Below are 14,967 nucleotides of genomic sequence, written 5' to 3'. Positions count from 1 at the left end.
ATCCCAGACAATAACAGGATCATTAGGAGACCTGTTGACTTTCATGTGTTGCAGCCACAGTTTCCAAGGGGAATTACAGGGACAGAGAATGAAGGCGGTTAGGATTATGATCACTCAGCCTCTCTGCAGAATTCTTCTGCATACTGTTGTCCTGCATGCTGTATAAATGTTTTCACCCTGTTACAGAAAATCCAAGTCACAGTGGGTGCCACAGCCTGCATCATACTACACCTGAGCTGCATCCAGCAAGTACACTTAAATAGAATGTCGCATTATTCAGTTTAGAAAACCACAAAAATATGTGGAATGCTGCAGAAGTATGAGCTGTTATTACAAATATTGTAGTGTCACAATAGCATTGCTGTACAGAAGCAGTATCCAGTTGTTGGTGCAAATTCCATAAACCAGACTTAACATGGCAGTTAAAACACTCAGGGTGTAGGGCAGTGTAAATTTTTCAACTGTAGAAATTTTTATTAGCTGCAACTAGAATTAGAAGAGCCTAAAATCTAAAATTTAGTCGATAAAAAGTTAAGGAAAGCGTTACTTCGTATTGCAATAATTATCAAGCAGATAATTTAGAAAACTTTCTTAGTTACAATAAGGAAAAAGTAAGAAGGAATCATCATGATCTCATTGAAGGCATTTCTGTAGCTCAGTGTCTATAATGCTGATGAATTCAAACCATTTTTCCATTTCTATTTGCCTACAGTAGAAGGAGAATGAGAAATCTCCTTGTAATGCATGGTGTTCTCTCAGAACCTGTAGAGGCCTACTGAGGACACAGGCTGACCCCAGCCTCCTTTCCCCTCGCCAAAAGCTGTTCAGGAAACACACAGCTGGACTTCAGCATTTAAAAAGGTCTACTTCCTAACATTCTTGACTTGCAGCTATTACATATAATAGTAAATGTGTGATTTTATAAGTTTAGAACTCTAGTATAATCAGAAAAACATATGGAGATATTTAAAAATATTGCTTTATGTATTTTGCATTATGATAATGTAAAAATATTTCAATCCAGTTCAAACTCTGTTCTGGCACACAGTATAGGAACTACATAGAATAGACCTTTCAGGTGTACTTTTTGTTGTTCTAATATAGGAAAAGCATTGCAAATGTATGTGACCGTCTCTTGATTTTTTCATTGTTTTGTGCATAGAGCTAGCAGTTGTATCTACTGAAATTCTCAGTCTTTATTTTACATTGTTTATCCAAGCTCTGCAAACATCCTAGAAACTGGGGGAGAGGAATTCTGTTTACATGAATTTACAGCAGTAATTTGCAACACTGACTTTGATTGACTTTGCTGTATTTCTATATAAGTGCTCTGTTAAGTGGTGGAGAGAAGTATTTTTCTTTTCTATATCTTTCACTAATTTCTTGATTGATTTTTTTTTGAGCTTTGAAACCAAAGTTATTTTTTGGATTGGAGTGCCTCTGCAGTTCATATAAGTGCATTATTGATTTGCTTGTTTAAAAAATTAATAACTTTGTGGTAGACTTTTCTATTTCTGTCTATTCTGTTCCAGGACTCAGAGGAGCAGTGTGTCTTAGGGGTGTCTGTAATAAGGAGGAGATTTAATAAAAGCAGAGTCTATTTGCACAAGCACATGCCAGGGAGAGAGGTGGTACTTTACAGGGCATGAGGCCTGATCAATGAAGAAATGAGATTGGGCTGGGACAGGACAATCTGTGTGATTTCTCCTACTTGATATGGACCAAAGTTTCAGAGGACATTTAGTTACCCAAAAATAAACAAAAAACAAGGGGATTTTAAAAAATACCAACAAAGTGCATCTCTTCTTTGGACAAAAATAACAATAGCTCATTAACAATGTGGTATTGATTATCCTGGTATCAATGCCCAGATTCTGACTAAGCCTTATTGATTTCCCATCCTTTAATGTTACCCAGAAATACCTGAATGCATGCAGAATATTAGGTCATGTTTATTAGATCATCTTTCAGCTCTGGTGTTTGGCTAGCTGTATTAATCACATCTAGCAGAGGGTGCAGTTCTGTCAGAAGATTCTTTTCTCTTGATGCCCCTAGCCCACTCACTACATCACATTTACACAGAATAGGTGGAACACAAATAAAAGCTGTGTTTTTCACATAACAAAAGTGCTGAGTTTGCTTGCTGTTTTTAAGCATTAAAGCAGTGTGTGGATATGAAAATAGGTGGGTTTTTCTTTCACAGGTAGTTTTGAGCATCCTTTGGTGTGAAAGACTGCACCACCCTCTCTCTTTGGGGGTTTTAGGATGCGTCAGGTGGATGTCACTATGCCTCTATCTGGCACAAAACTGTGAATTATGTAAACAATAGTCTCACATTAATGATGGTTTGGACTGAGATTTTGATCTTGCTTTTTTCCAAATTGTGGCATTTTATATGAAATTTGTAACTTCCCACCTATTTATAGACAAATAAAAAGCTGTGCAATTTCTTCTTTTTTTTTTCCATGATTGTGGCACAAGAGGGAATCTAGGCTGCAATACTCACTACGTGCTTTCTGAGGGAAACAAGTTGCCTAAGAATAAGTCTTGAGAAAGAGTCCTTCACAAGAGAAACTGAGAAAGACACATGCTCATTTCTTTGTTTTATTCTCACAGTTACCCTTCTGAATTTGTATCTCAATGTGGGCTGAATTTTACAGGTTTTTTAGGTACCCAGAAATGTACCTAGAAATGTGCCTATCTCATGCTGTGAAAATGAATTCATAAGGAAAGAACTTTAAAATGTGAAATAAGTCTTACTTTCCCATTTTTTCAACTTTTTGTCATATTTGATTTGAAATCTGAACATTCTTTTTCTGTTTTTCTTCCCACAAGAACCATTATATGAAAAGAGAGGTTATGTCAGTAAATTATCTGTAATTTCTGAGAATAGGTGTAGTTTTGACTGGAAGAAAAGTGTGCTGGATTCCCTTCAGTCTTGCTTAGAAACAAGAAGAGTGCCAGCTGGAAGTTACTCTTGCTGGAGAAAGCCACATAGGCTATGCTTTTCATGTCCAGGAAATCTCAATAGCTTTAGCTTTGGTGAGCTATGCTCTGACTCTTTCAGCACCTCTCCCTTTTGCTGTTCTGTGTATCTGTATGTTACCAGTAAAGACAGAAACGAGCCCTACTGTGGTCCACATTCACTACCTTGAGGAAGAAACAGCCACAACCAATCAATACCTCTTTTTAGCAGATGGCTGCTTTTCTTCCAGCATGTGAGACATAGTCTCTGGAACTTCACTGTCAGTCAAGATGCCACTAGGGTCTGCATAAAGCTTTGATTGTCATTGAGCGCAAGATGTGGCTCTGACCTGGGAGGGCTTCCTCCTGCATCACATGAACACTTGTTTTCCAGCCTCCTGCCTGACTCTTGTAAACTCCTGTCTGTCATTTTACACCCAGCTCTTCTTGGTCATCTAGATCTTACCTTGCTGCCTTGTATGGAAATTACCCCCACTGATGAAACTCCTGACTGGTCAGAAAAAAAAAAAAAAAACAACCTTGCTTGATGATGGGGCAGATGCTCTAGTGCAGCAAATTATTATGAGAGCTGCTGAAAATACTGAATTTAGATCAAGTACACTCTCTAAATTTTTCACTGTCTCAGTGATAAAGAAGAAGAGAGCTATGCAGTGTGCTTAAGATTTGCTTCAAAAAAGTTGTAAATGCAAGCTCATGATAGACTTCTGGAAATCATCACCCATTCAGCTCTTAAAACACCTCCAAGAACTGTATATTCTTTGCAGAAATCTCAACCACTGGTTATATCCCAGTATTAAATACTTTCCTGAACAGGTCTGGTCTTCCTTCTGTATCTCTCATCATCTTGTATTCAGGGCAGAGCCAATTATTTATTATCCAGTCTTTGTTTTGCTCTAAGCCCTCTAAGAAACTGGAGCAATAAAAAAATTTACCACTTCTTCACAAATCAAGTTAATGACAGTGATGACTGTATGCCCTCAATGAGAGATGTATTTCTGCTGAGAAAAAGTTTATATAATGCTCCCAAGTGATAAATGAAATCTCTTCTGGCAACTGATTTTCCCAATTCTGCCCTAATTTTTGTAAAGATCTGCTTTCTTATGTCCCACTGCTGCTTCATGTTGCAGGTTAAGTTCAAGATTATTCCACTCACAGTTCCTTGTTTGCCTGTGTAGAAACAGCAAGTTCATGAGAAGTTTCTCTGCAGTCAAATCCTTCACTTCAGGAAGAGAAAACTTTAATAAATATAGTGAAATATTTTGGGAATAGCCACACTACTTGAAGGGAAACACCATTAGAAAACACAAATGCATGCCAAAAATACTTGAAATGCTGCAAAAAGTATGTTAATCGTATTTGCTCCAAGCCCAGTGGCCACAGTTCTCATGTCTATTCTCTCTGGAGCTTGGGTGAGTGTGATAATAATCCTGTATAATCTCTATCATTGTCTCTGGGTAGTAGAGTAAAACCCCTGTCCTGGGCACCTGCATGGCTGTAGCCATCCAGCTTAGTTTACCATCTGAAAGACTCAAAATGAAAAAACTGCACTGAAACCCTCTTACAGAGATAGTAGAGGTCTGCAAGGGATGAAGCCAGGCATGCAAGACCTGCATGTGTGCAGGTTGCTGAGCCCACAAATGTTGCTGAGCCCACAAAGCCTTTGTTGCTCAAATTACATTGCATAATGAATTTATAGTTACAGCAGACTATACATGCAGACTTGCTTTTTTGATTCCTAGAGAAAATAATTTTCAAGTTTAAATATAGTTTAGCTATAATTCTGATTATAGATAAGGTAGCCTTTAATGAATAAAGTTTCACAATAGAGGGGAGAGCCTTTACCAACATTGCTTCTTGGATGCACTCAAGACACGTTTGTCTTCCTTAGGAGTGCAAAGGGGATTCCCCAGTTCTGGTACCTTGTACCCATTGTAGCTCAGAGCAAACTGGAAATTATCTTAAGTTATGCAAGTTTTTATCCTCCTGCTCTCAAACCCCCAGTGGAGTGCATTGATGAAAACTGTAGTTGCCTGGTTTGTGTGTGTGAATCTGATTTTGACCCCCAGAATCAGTGGCTGAGGTTTCACAAGTCCACAAGTCTCTACACAATTCTGAACAGAAGTTTTGTTCTTTCCAAACTCTTGAGCTTACATGCTGGTAAGCAATTCATGTTCTGAGAATACCGTATCATTTCAGAGGCAGAGATAGAGGAGTTTATTGAATTATTTTTCCTTGATACATAATGGTGGTTTTATATTATGTTATTCTAAGGCAAGATTATATTCTCAATGGGGCTTTATGTTTATAAACATGGAGTTTGTTCAAGTTCATTCAATCATATGCTACTAATAGAAGAGACTTTCTAATATTTATTTTTATTCTATCAACAGAGGAAGAAGTGAAGCAGAAAGAAACCCCTTTCTTAAAAATGAGCATTTCCTTGGGCAGCATTTGTTCTGCTTGTTTCTGCAAAAGCAGCATATGACATTATCCGCATAATTGTCACAATTTTATTGCTCTCCAAATAATTCTTTGCAATATAGTTTTCATATGTACTGTCAAATAGCTTGAAAATTTCTTCAGTGCTTGTTTTAGATTCATAGTTACATGAAATAGAACATTAAAGGCAGGGGAAATTTTTGGAATTGTGTTAACTAAATCTATTCTTTTGTTTACATAAAGTTTCAGACCCAGAGCTTACGTCTCTCAGACCTGCACAGAAAGTCTCAGTTATGGAGAGGGATAGTTAGTGTTACCTTAATAGAAGGCCGTGAACTTAAGGCGATGGATGCAAATGGACTCAGCGATCCTTACGTCAAGTTTCGTTTGGGGCATCAGAAGTACAAGAGCAAGGTAATTTTAGGTGAAACCAAAATTTTTTTTTAAATGCTTTGTTCCTGTTTGGTGTTTTTAGCTTGTATGACTTTCAATGGTGATGAAGATTTATTGTTGTAATAATTACCTGTCAGAGCACCTGGAGCTTTGTTTAAATGTTTCTTTTTGTTTCTTTGTAAACAAAAGTAGTTCTAGATGGGAAAATATGTAGCACTGAGAAATGTGGGTTTGCAGGGGGGCACACCTAATGTTCCATACAGGAGCTGTTTTGGCTTTTATTTACTGTTAGGAGTCAGTCATGGCAGGGAGGAGAAGGAGATGCAGGAGTGATTCTGACAAGGTCTTCCTGGCTTGCTGCTGGGTGCCTCTTGGACTCTTTGCATTGTTCTAGTCTCAAACCATGTCATGTTCATAAACTCACTTTCCTCTTCACAGAACAAGATTCTTAACAACAAGATTCATTAAAGTTTTCTTCATGTATGAGCTTCACAGGTAGAGAGGAGATAATTATTGTGAAGACTTGCTTGGCTTTGTTGCTACTTTTTTTTCTCTTGGTCCCTGCCATTTTGAAAATTGCTGTTTAGGGAAGATGCTGTGACTGTTGATGATGCACATGACCTTCCTCTCTGCATGGGCCATGACAATCACTGCCAGATTAAGGGTGAATTGAGGAAGAGGGCGGGAACATTTTCTTGTCATATTTGTGGGCCTCTGGGCCTGCATTAGGGCCTCTAAATCTGAAATGAGAAGAAATAAAATTTCATGCTTTTGTGAATTAAAAAATTTTCATAATCCTTTCTGAATTTTCGTTTTTTTCTAGTCGGTAGAACTGGTGGTTGTAGGGAGTAGTGTTTGCTAAATAGGGAAGATATTAGGGGTCTTCTGTTCTTGCTCAGGATAGTGAATGCTGCTTTTGCATTATGGTAGAAAATTCAGAAATTTTGACTGAAATTATTAAGAAAGCTGCTTTTATCAGCGTTTCAAAGGAAAGGAAGTAAAATACAGTTTTGGAAGTGAACTAATTTTAGTCCATAGAAAGTAAGCCACAGTATGGTGTTTCTCCCAATATTATTGCAGCTGGGAAAAAAGGACATGATACAATTGTTTATTTAAGTACTTACAGTCACCATCTATGTGTCATTGCAGGTGCTTGGTTTACCTTTGGGCTCAGAAACATTATAGCTAACTGTCACTTCACAGAGGACATAATTTTTCTACAGAGAAATGGCTCCATTCCCAGGACAAATCCTTTGTTCTGGGGGCTTTTGAAGGTGACGAGTTGCAGGATTTTGGAGGTTGCTGCTACGTCAGAGAGGCTTGAGAGAACGGGCTAGTAGATTTTCCTAATTACCGTTTTTTAGTTCTCACTGCTTGAGATATTGATGCAGATAAAAGAAGCTTCTTGAACAGACTTTAATGATCAAATTTACAATTTAAGAAAGTGTATTCCTATGCAATGTAATACAACTTTTGTTTTATTCTCCTTTTAGATTGTTCCAAAAACTTTGAATCCTCAGTGGAGGGAGCAGTTTGACTTTCACCTCTATGAAGAACGAGGTGGAATTATTGATATTACCGTGTGGGACAAAGATGTTGGCAAAAAGGATGATTTCATTGGCAGGTTTGTGCGATTTTAGCCCTCTTGGTCCATAGGGAGGAGAGAAGTCCGTGAGAGAGGATGATTAAAATGAGTCTTGCCATTGAAACTGTTTCTTATGACCGTTTGTTCCTGGTTTATTGTTTGGGAGTTTTTTTTAAGTTTGAGGAGGATTTTCTGCAGTGTTACAGTACAATTTGCTGCATTGCTGTAATTCTTTACATTGATGATGTAATATAATTTTTATTGACCAGTAGGTGGCAGCTTTTACCAATTGATAGACTGAGGTTTTCAACTATAAAAATCCCCTGTTTAGAGCAATTACCAAGGTTCAGGAGGTTCCATATAGCAACATCCAGTTTGGAGGACGAATAACTCTTGACTTGATGCATAAGACCAAGTTTATGTACCAATCTTTTTTTGGTAAATGAAGATAGAGTTGAAGGACTACACACATATTTTGAGACAAAGAATCATTCACCTATTTCCTATTCAGGAAAAGTGAATCTGTCTGGGAGTTCAAGAAATAGCTTATATTTGTATGGCTATGCTCCATTTTACAGAATGTTAGCTGATAGGGGGGAAAATGGCTTGTGCTTATAGCTACTACAAAGTAGGTGCTGTTTGGAAAGCTCAGGTATTTGTTTATTTCATATTTTCCTTGATAGCCAAGCAGTCATAATAATAGAGTTAATAATTAATAATTATTAATCCTGTATATTTTCATTGTTTTTATTGGCAGTGCTTTCACTAGCACTTTCACTTATTATGGTGTGATAACTATCAGTATTTTTCTGAAGTAATGTACTAATTTAGTCCTATGTCAACATGTTATATACCTTGGGAAATTATTCCAGTTTTCTTTTTCGTTCTAACATTCTTAGGAAAATCTGGTGAGATTCTAAGTTTTCATGAGTGATTTTTCAGAGCATCATCATCCAAGCACCACTTGCTGAAATCTTGCTGCTCTTGATTTTTTTGACCCCTCTGTCAGTGTACATATAATCCCTCTTCAGTGTTTGTCCTTGCAGACACTCTCTCATTTCACCTTCTGTTGGTACTGTATCTCTGGTAATGTAACCTGCAAAAAAAATCTTCTCCAAGGAGATTTCCATGAAAAACTGTCATTTGTCAAGCTCAATCTGAATATGAAAATAGGTCTTAATATTCCCCCTCCCTGATATTCTTTTCCAGTCACCGCAGATAAAAATCACCAACACCTGACAGCTCCACTTAATGCTGACCCCTCTTCCCCAGTTTCTCCTTTCAAGGCTGTCCCTAAAAGCTGGAAATATTTTGGTGCACACACTACAGACTTGCTCTGTGCATGTGTTATGGTAAGTCTGTATTAGTTTTCAAAAGCACAACTGAATCGTGTGCCATGACTAAGGCTCTGTGGCTTTCAAGATACACATAATAAGTTGAATATCTTGATTCACGTTCCAGAAGACATGATAATGAAGCTGTAGGAGGGAAACAAAAGACTTCCTGGTAGCATTCTACTATTGCTCAAGAATGAAGGATAATCCATTTCATCTTGCTGAGATCTTCCTGCTTGCTTGAATAATGTGCAAGCAGCAGCTGTAATGTTATATAAGAATATTTCTATTAAATGCAAATGAAAACAGCTCTTTCTTGTAGGTGTCCTGCCTGGACAAAATATGCCTAGGGAGCAGGCCAACACTAAATTGAAGAACTGAGCAAACTGAGAAAAAGTTTCCCAGGTGGAAGGTAGAAGGGAAAAATTCCAGGTTCATCCTGGAAAACAGCACAGCAAACCTCTTTTTTTTTCTGTGCTAAGCTCCATTACATGCAAATTCTATTCCAAACCAGAATGCTGTAAAGTCTCCCAGAATGATACCATGTCTCAGCTGCACTTTTGTGAAATAAAAGTGGGAAATCAAGAACATAGGCTTCTGTGGCCCTTGTATATTATTGACCTTGTTAGGCTGCAGCACAATAAGGGCAGGTGAAAGCTGTGAATCTGACATGGTAGCAATGATGCAAGGAGTTGGGCTTGCAATCCATTTCTGAGGGCAGAAAAATACAGCAAAGACGTCCGAGAAGGTTGAGGATATGGAAGTGAGATTTTGGTTTTGAGGTGGTGAAGATGGAAGTGGAAGGGATGGCTTGTAAGATCTGCCTGTGAGAGGGAGGTAGGTGTTAAGAGGGTGAGTGACAGCATGACATCCTAGTTCAGAAAAGTGAAAGGAGACGTCTGTCACAGAAGTAGCATGCAACTCTGTCTTCATCTTGATGCCCCAGCGTGTTCAATATGGCAGTGTCTGAGATGAAATGCTGACTGGTTGATTTCCGTTCTTAACTTGGAGCATTTTGTTTATAAAATACATTTGAATTTCAATTGTGTGCATTCTCCATGAGAGTTTAAATGTTGTAGCACCTTGTGAACTTCCATCTCAGAATATTCTAAAAAGCCCCAAACCTTACAACCAATTCAGTGTTTATTTCAGTATTTCAGTATTTCAAAAGCCTGGGAAAAGACTTCATGTAGAGCTTTGAGGAAAATATATTTCAAATCATGTGCAGATTCATGTGAGAAAACACTACACTTGACTAGAACTGAGATGCATTTTACAGGAGATAAATTCTCCCGTCCTTCTGAATACAGTTTTTTAAAAAACAATCAACATTCCAGGACCAAAAAATGAGGTCTAGAGTTCTTTTTATGGAAGGCACCAGGAACTAAAGCCACGTGGGCCATCTTCTTGCATTTAAAGAAAGGTATAGACTTGCATAAGTGGCATTAGTTATTGCTTCATCTGATAAGTAGAAATATGTATGTGTAAGTATTTTTCATTGTGAATATATTTAATATTCACGTTTTTGCTATGAGCAAGTAATTTAGGTACTATGTTGAGTCAGTATGCTCCTGTGATTAAAAACGTACTGCACTAAGTTTATGTAGGTAATACTAAGATCAAAATGAAGGTGATTTTAATCATCATGTAATTATTTAGCTTTCTTATCATTTATGTTTTTGAAGGCAATTCTGACTGTCACCTTTACGATAATCAGTTAATAAATCCTCATGACTGTTACACCTTTATGCATAGCACTAATCTGAACAAATGGGCTGCTGACAGGTGCAATAAATTGCCAAGAATGAGTGCTGTCAGAGAACAAGTTGTTTCTGTGAACATAGAGAATAAGTAAATCCCATGTCATGCAATTTTATCCAGCTGAAGTTATTTGCAATCCAGTGCGGCAGGATTTATAGCATTATTAATTGTTAGGAAAAATGCACATTTATCTTTAAAATGACATTGACTTTTGCATTTATTTTGTGCTAGGAAATTACTGCTGACTTCATCTATGTCTATTTTCATAAGTATTTATAGATGCTATTGTCTTTTTTCCCATTTGATGCAAATTAAGAAGAGAAGACCTTGTATGTAGCAAATTCATTAAGGCTGTGTATTAATTTTATCTATAGGAAAGTGGCATTTCCCATAATCTCACTAAATATTGATGAAAATAGATTGATTTTGTGAGCATTCATGTTATGAAATACAAAAGTTAAAATACTAAAAATTACTTATTTAAGTTTATAATACCTAATCTGCTATGCCTTGTCTGTTTACTTTTTTTTTGTGGTAACACAACCATAGAGTGGTTTTCAGGTGTACATAAATACAAATGATGTGCAGCCATGATTCTCTGATTGGTCTGAAAGCATGGGAATATGATATCAAATTTCTAAATTAAAGTGAGATTTTATTTTAAAAATACAAAATTATAAATTATTTATGGTTTGGGATTTTTCTTCCCTCACTGATGTTTTTGTAATTTTGCTTTGGGGGACTGAGCATTATCATAGAGAACTGAATTGTATATGAATACTCCAACATGCATGTAAAGCTGGGTGAAGGACTCTAAATATGCTACTATGTTTCTTCCCAGATCTTTTTCTAGAGGTGTTGTGGAGGCTGTGATTTATATTGAAATATTGGCAATTTTCTGTTGCCCAGGAAGAAGGTTTTGAATAGTATTTGTGAAGTCCATGTTAATGTTAAAGTTGCAGAGTCTTGAAATTTTCTCAATTTTTCAAAACTCTGTAAACAAGATGGCTTCTTCTGGAAATAGAAATAGTACTTTATTATGCTGGTCTTTCAAAAGTGGCTTTTGCATTGCAGTTTGAAAATTTGTTCATGTGGAACTTTGAATAGATGTATTATATATAAAATGTAAACATAATGGTCAATCTGTTGTAATTTTGACTTGAACTCTGTGCACATGAGTCACAGCAATTCTGTGCAAACAGCGAAGAGCACACAACCAGTGTGTATAATTGTCTGTTGATTATACATGACGGCTAAAGAAAAATTAATTACAGATGCATTTCTTGATGTAAAATCAAGGTTATGTCTGAAGCATTAAAATCTAAAAATGCTACTGCCAGGTCTGCCTTTGAAAAATCCTGTGATGTGCCAAGCCATCTCCATTTCTGATTGTTGTCAAAAGGAGACAGATGTAATACTGTGTCTCAAAATTTTGCCTTTAGGTATTCCATAGCTTATTTACTCCTATCTCAGCACATCTTCACTCTACTAATGCGGAGTTAGTAGTGTTCTTTCTGTTCTGCTAGAAAGCCAAAAGAGTTTCAGTTTTTGCACACAAATCTTCAGTAACTTTCTCTTACCAGATACTTTATTATTTACAACTCTTACTGACAGTTGTTATTGTCATGTTCTGACACAAAATTGATAGCATTCTCCAACGTATGCTGAGATACAGAATGCTCCATGCAATCTGGGCTGTTTATGAATCCTTCTTCTGACCCTCTGTCTTCTCACATATGGAAGTCTACTTCTTGAAGAGTGGCAAAATAAGAGAAGGAAATATGGAATGGCCAGTTTAGACATGAGGAGCATGACAGTGTGTAGAAAACAGTGAAGAGTGCAAATAGGGTTTTGTGACGATATATGAAAGGCACAGATTGCAGTTGTGTGAAAGCTCTTGCAAAATTTCTTGGGCCAACTAGTGAGGAAAGAACTATGTAGGGAGACATAATATTTATCAAAGCAATAGACTGATTTAGCAGATGAAAGTGTTAATTTTGCTGCAGAGAAATTGCACCAGTAACAGAACTAACAGTCTGTAGTATGTGGTTGTGCCATGGGGACAATCTAGGAAATATCACATTAGAAACCAATTGTAAGTAATTTCTGCCTGTGCAATATCAAAAGTAAATCTGTAATTTTATAGTGAAGAACTATGCTTAGGAAAAAATTATTCTGTCATTTCAAAATCCATCAGCAGGTTATTGTAGCATGGACTGTATTTCTTTCAGCAAGCAATAAACAGTAATTCTGTATTCAGGCATTGCTTGGTGACTGGTAAAATAGTATTTCATAGAGCTCTCATATTTCTGTTACCATGACTGACTTACCCCAAACTGCAGGGCTTTTTCCTGCCTTCCATGAGTTGCTGCATGGCAACTGACAGCACTGTTCTTCAAGTCCTGCTGAGGTCTCCTCTCCCAGCTGCCCAGGGATCCTCTCCAGCTTCCCCAGCTAAGCACCACTCTCATCCTTAGTCAATGTCCTACTTAGCTGAGATACTGTCTCCTACCCCTTTGGGAGCTTCCCTGATTTTCAATCTAACACCTCTATCAACCACTTACCATAAGCATCATGTGCAGTCCATAATTTAATTTCTTTCTCATTATCTTTACAGTTAAAAATGTCACGCTCCGATTCTTCTAAGAAATTCACATTACTGCAGTCAACACTCAGTGTTTCTGAGATGTGTCATTTTCTGCTAGTGCTTTGCAAAATTTCCCCTCTCCTTTTGTTTCTTGGTTTTACTGGAACATTTTAATCTGCTCATAAAGGATATGGAGTCTCACAAATTGTAGCAGTTCATGCCTTGCTGCTTCTGATGTGTGTCCAGCTCAGTTCTAATTGTGGAATCACACAGTTTCCTCTCCTTGGCATCCTTTGGAGCAGCATAGACCTGGATCACAGTGGAGTTAAAAATCTGTGTTCCTGAACAAGTCATGATGGTAATTAAGTTGCCTGGTTTGTAGCCAAGTGGTGCTTTTCTGTCCCTATCACTTAGGATTGTGCCAGTTCCTCTTTTATGCTTTATTTTGTCATGTGAGAAAACGATTCCACTATCTGCTGTCTCTCACTTGCCTGGCCACCTGGCTTTTAAGAGGCCTTCTATGTCATGTCGCTACCTTTGTAATTCATTCATTAGCAAGAATATTTCACCAGGGTGCCAACACAGTCTTACATTCCAGGTTCTGTTAGAACTAAAGAGGGGAGGTGATTTTTACCTGTTAGACATGCTGATAATAAAATACTACATATAGTTCTGCCTTCCACACTTTAAAAAGGATGCAGGAGAATTTCACTGGATCAGAAAAGTTACAAAAAAGTCATTTGAGGGCTGTAGGAGATATGTTCCTAGGAAATGTATAGGGAGCTGAAGGTGCTTAGCATATCAAAAGGAAGATCAAGAAGAGATATGATTATAGTGTATGAGTTCCTTCACTAGAAGAAAACATGAAACACTAAAGGGTTTTTCAACTGGTACGGAAAGGCATAAAAAGAACCAAAGGCCAGATATATTCAAATTAAAAATAAATCTGAAATATATTTCTAAAATTTTGTGTGATTAACACATTGAACACAGTTTCAGACAAGTGGTAGATTCCCCTTGAACCTTCAAATCTTCCTCCATGGGAGCTGTACCCTGTTTTTGAGCAATTAATCTGTGATAACTTTGGCACATGAGCTTGTTGCACTTTGTGGTTTTTCTCTCTTCTGATCTCTCAAGTCCTGAAAATCCAGCTACACGTGGTGCCTGGTAGTGTTCACATGCAGAACTGATAGGTGGGATTTGTGCCCCTACGCCACTTTCCAAAAGGCCAGCCAGCCAGAGAAATTGTTCCAGTGCTCCTGCTCACCACTTGAAGTGCTGAAACCCATGTGCACTGAAGGGGCCATACAGCATGGAAGATACAAAAGAACTCAAACTGCACTAAAAACTGCAGATACCTGCAATGTGATTCATAGTCATGCTTGGAAATGTGTCTTTGGAGTTAACAGCAGATTTTTTTTCAATAATTCTTTAGGCTGATCTCATTACAGGTGGAAAAAATCTTTGCCCTTACCAGCGCTATGTAAATAATAATTCCTTAAGAAACAGGATTATACAAAGTTAATAATTTCTCATGTTTCCAGTGTGACAGCTACAGGTCATATGCAGCTTATTGCCTTCTCAAAATGGCTGTAATTTTTCATGATCCAATATGAAAATACAGGACACAATTTCTCATTCATTCTGCACCACTTTCTGGTAACGTACAATTTCACCTTTATCCTCAAAGCATCTTTGTTCTCCCTGGAGATACAGTTGTAGGAAACAAATGTCTTTTTAGAGAACATCTGAACTGATGCAAAAGTCAGCATTGCTAAAGCTTTAAAGCTTGGAATACTTGAATATAATTTCAGTAAAATATAAAAGGACATTGTCAGATTGAGCTTTCCAAAGATATTTACATTTGGAAAACATACTTTCCA

General features: G+C 37.3%; 1 protein-coding gene across 1 annotated transcript in view; it reads left to right on the top strand.

Annotated features, from left to right (window-relative positions):
• The window catches only part of MCTP1 (multiple C2 and transmembrane domain containing 1), a 219,387-nt gene that overhangs the window by 80,940 nt on the left and 123,480 nt on the right, over positions 1 to 14,967 (top strand). The window contains 2 exon segments of the mRNA XM_054283418.1: positions 5,668 to 5,838; positions 7,311 to 7,441. Of these exon segments, the coding sequence (XP_054139393.1) occupies positions 5,668 to 5,838; positions 7,311 to 7,441 (302 nt within the window).

The sequence above is a fragment of the Melozone crissalis genome, unplaced genomic scaffold (genome assembly GCF_028551555.1).
Source record: "Melozone crissalis strain CALT ecotype California unplaced genomic scaffold, PUWL_Pcris_2 ptg000036l_1, whole genome shotgun sequence".
NCBI classification, from domain to species: domain Eukaryota; kingdom Metazoa; phylum Chordata; class Aves; order Passeriformes; family Passerellidae; genus Melozone; species Melozone crissalis.
Note: the sequence above shows the minus strand (reverse complement) of the source record. Positions and strands in the feature narration are given on the sequence as shown.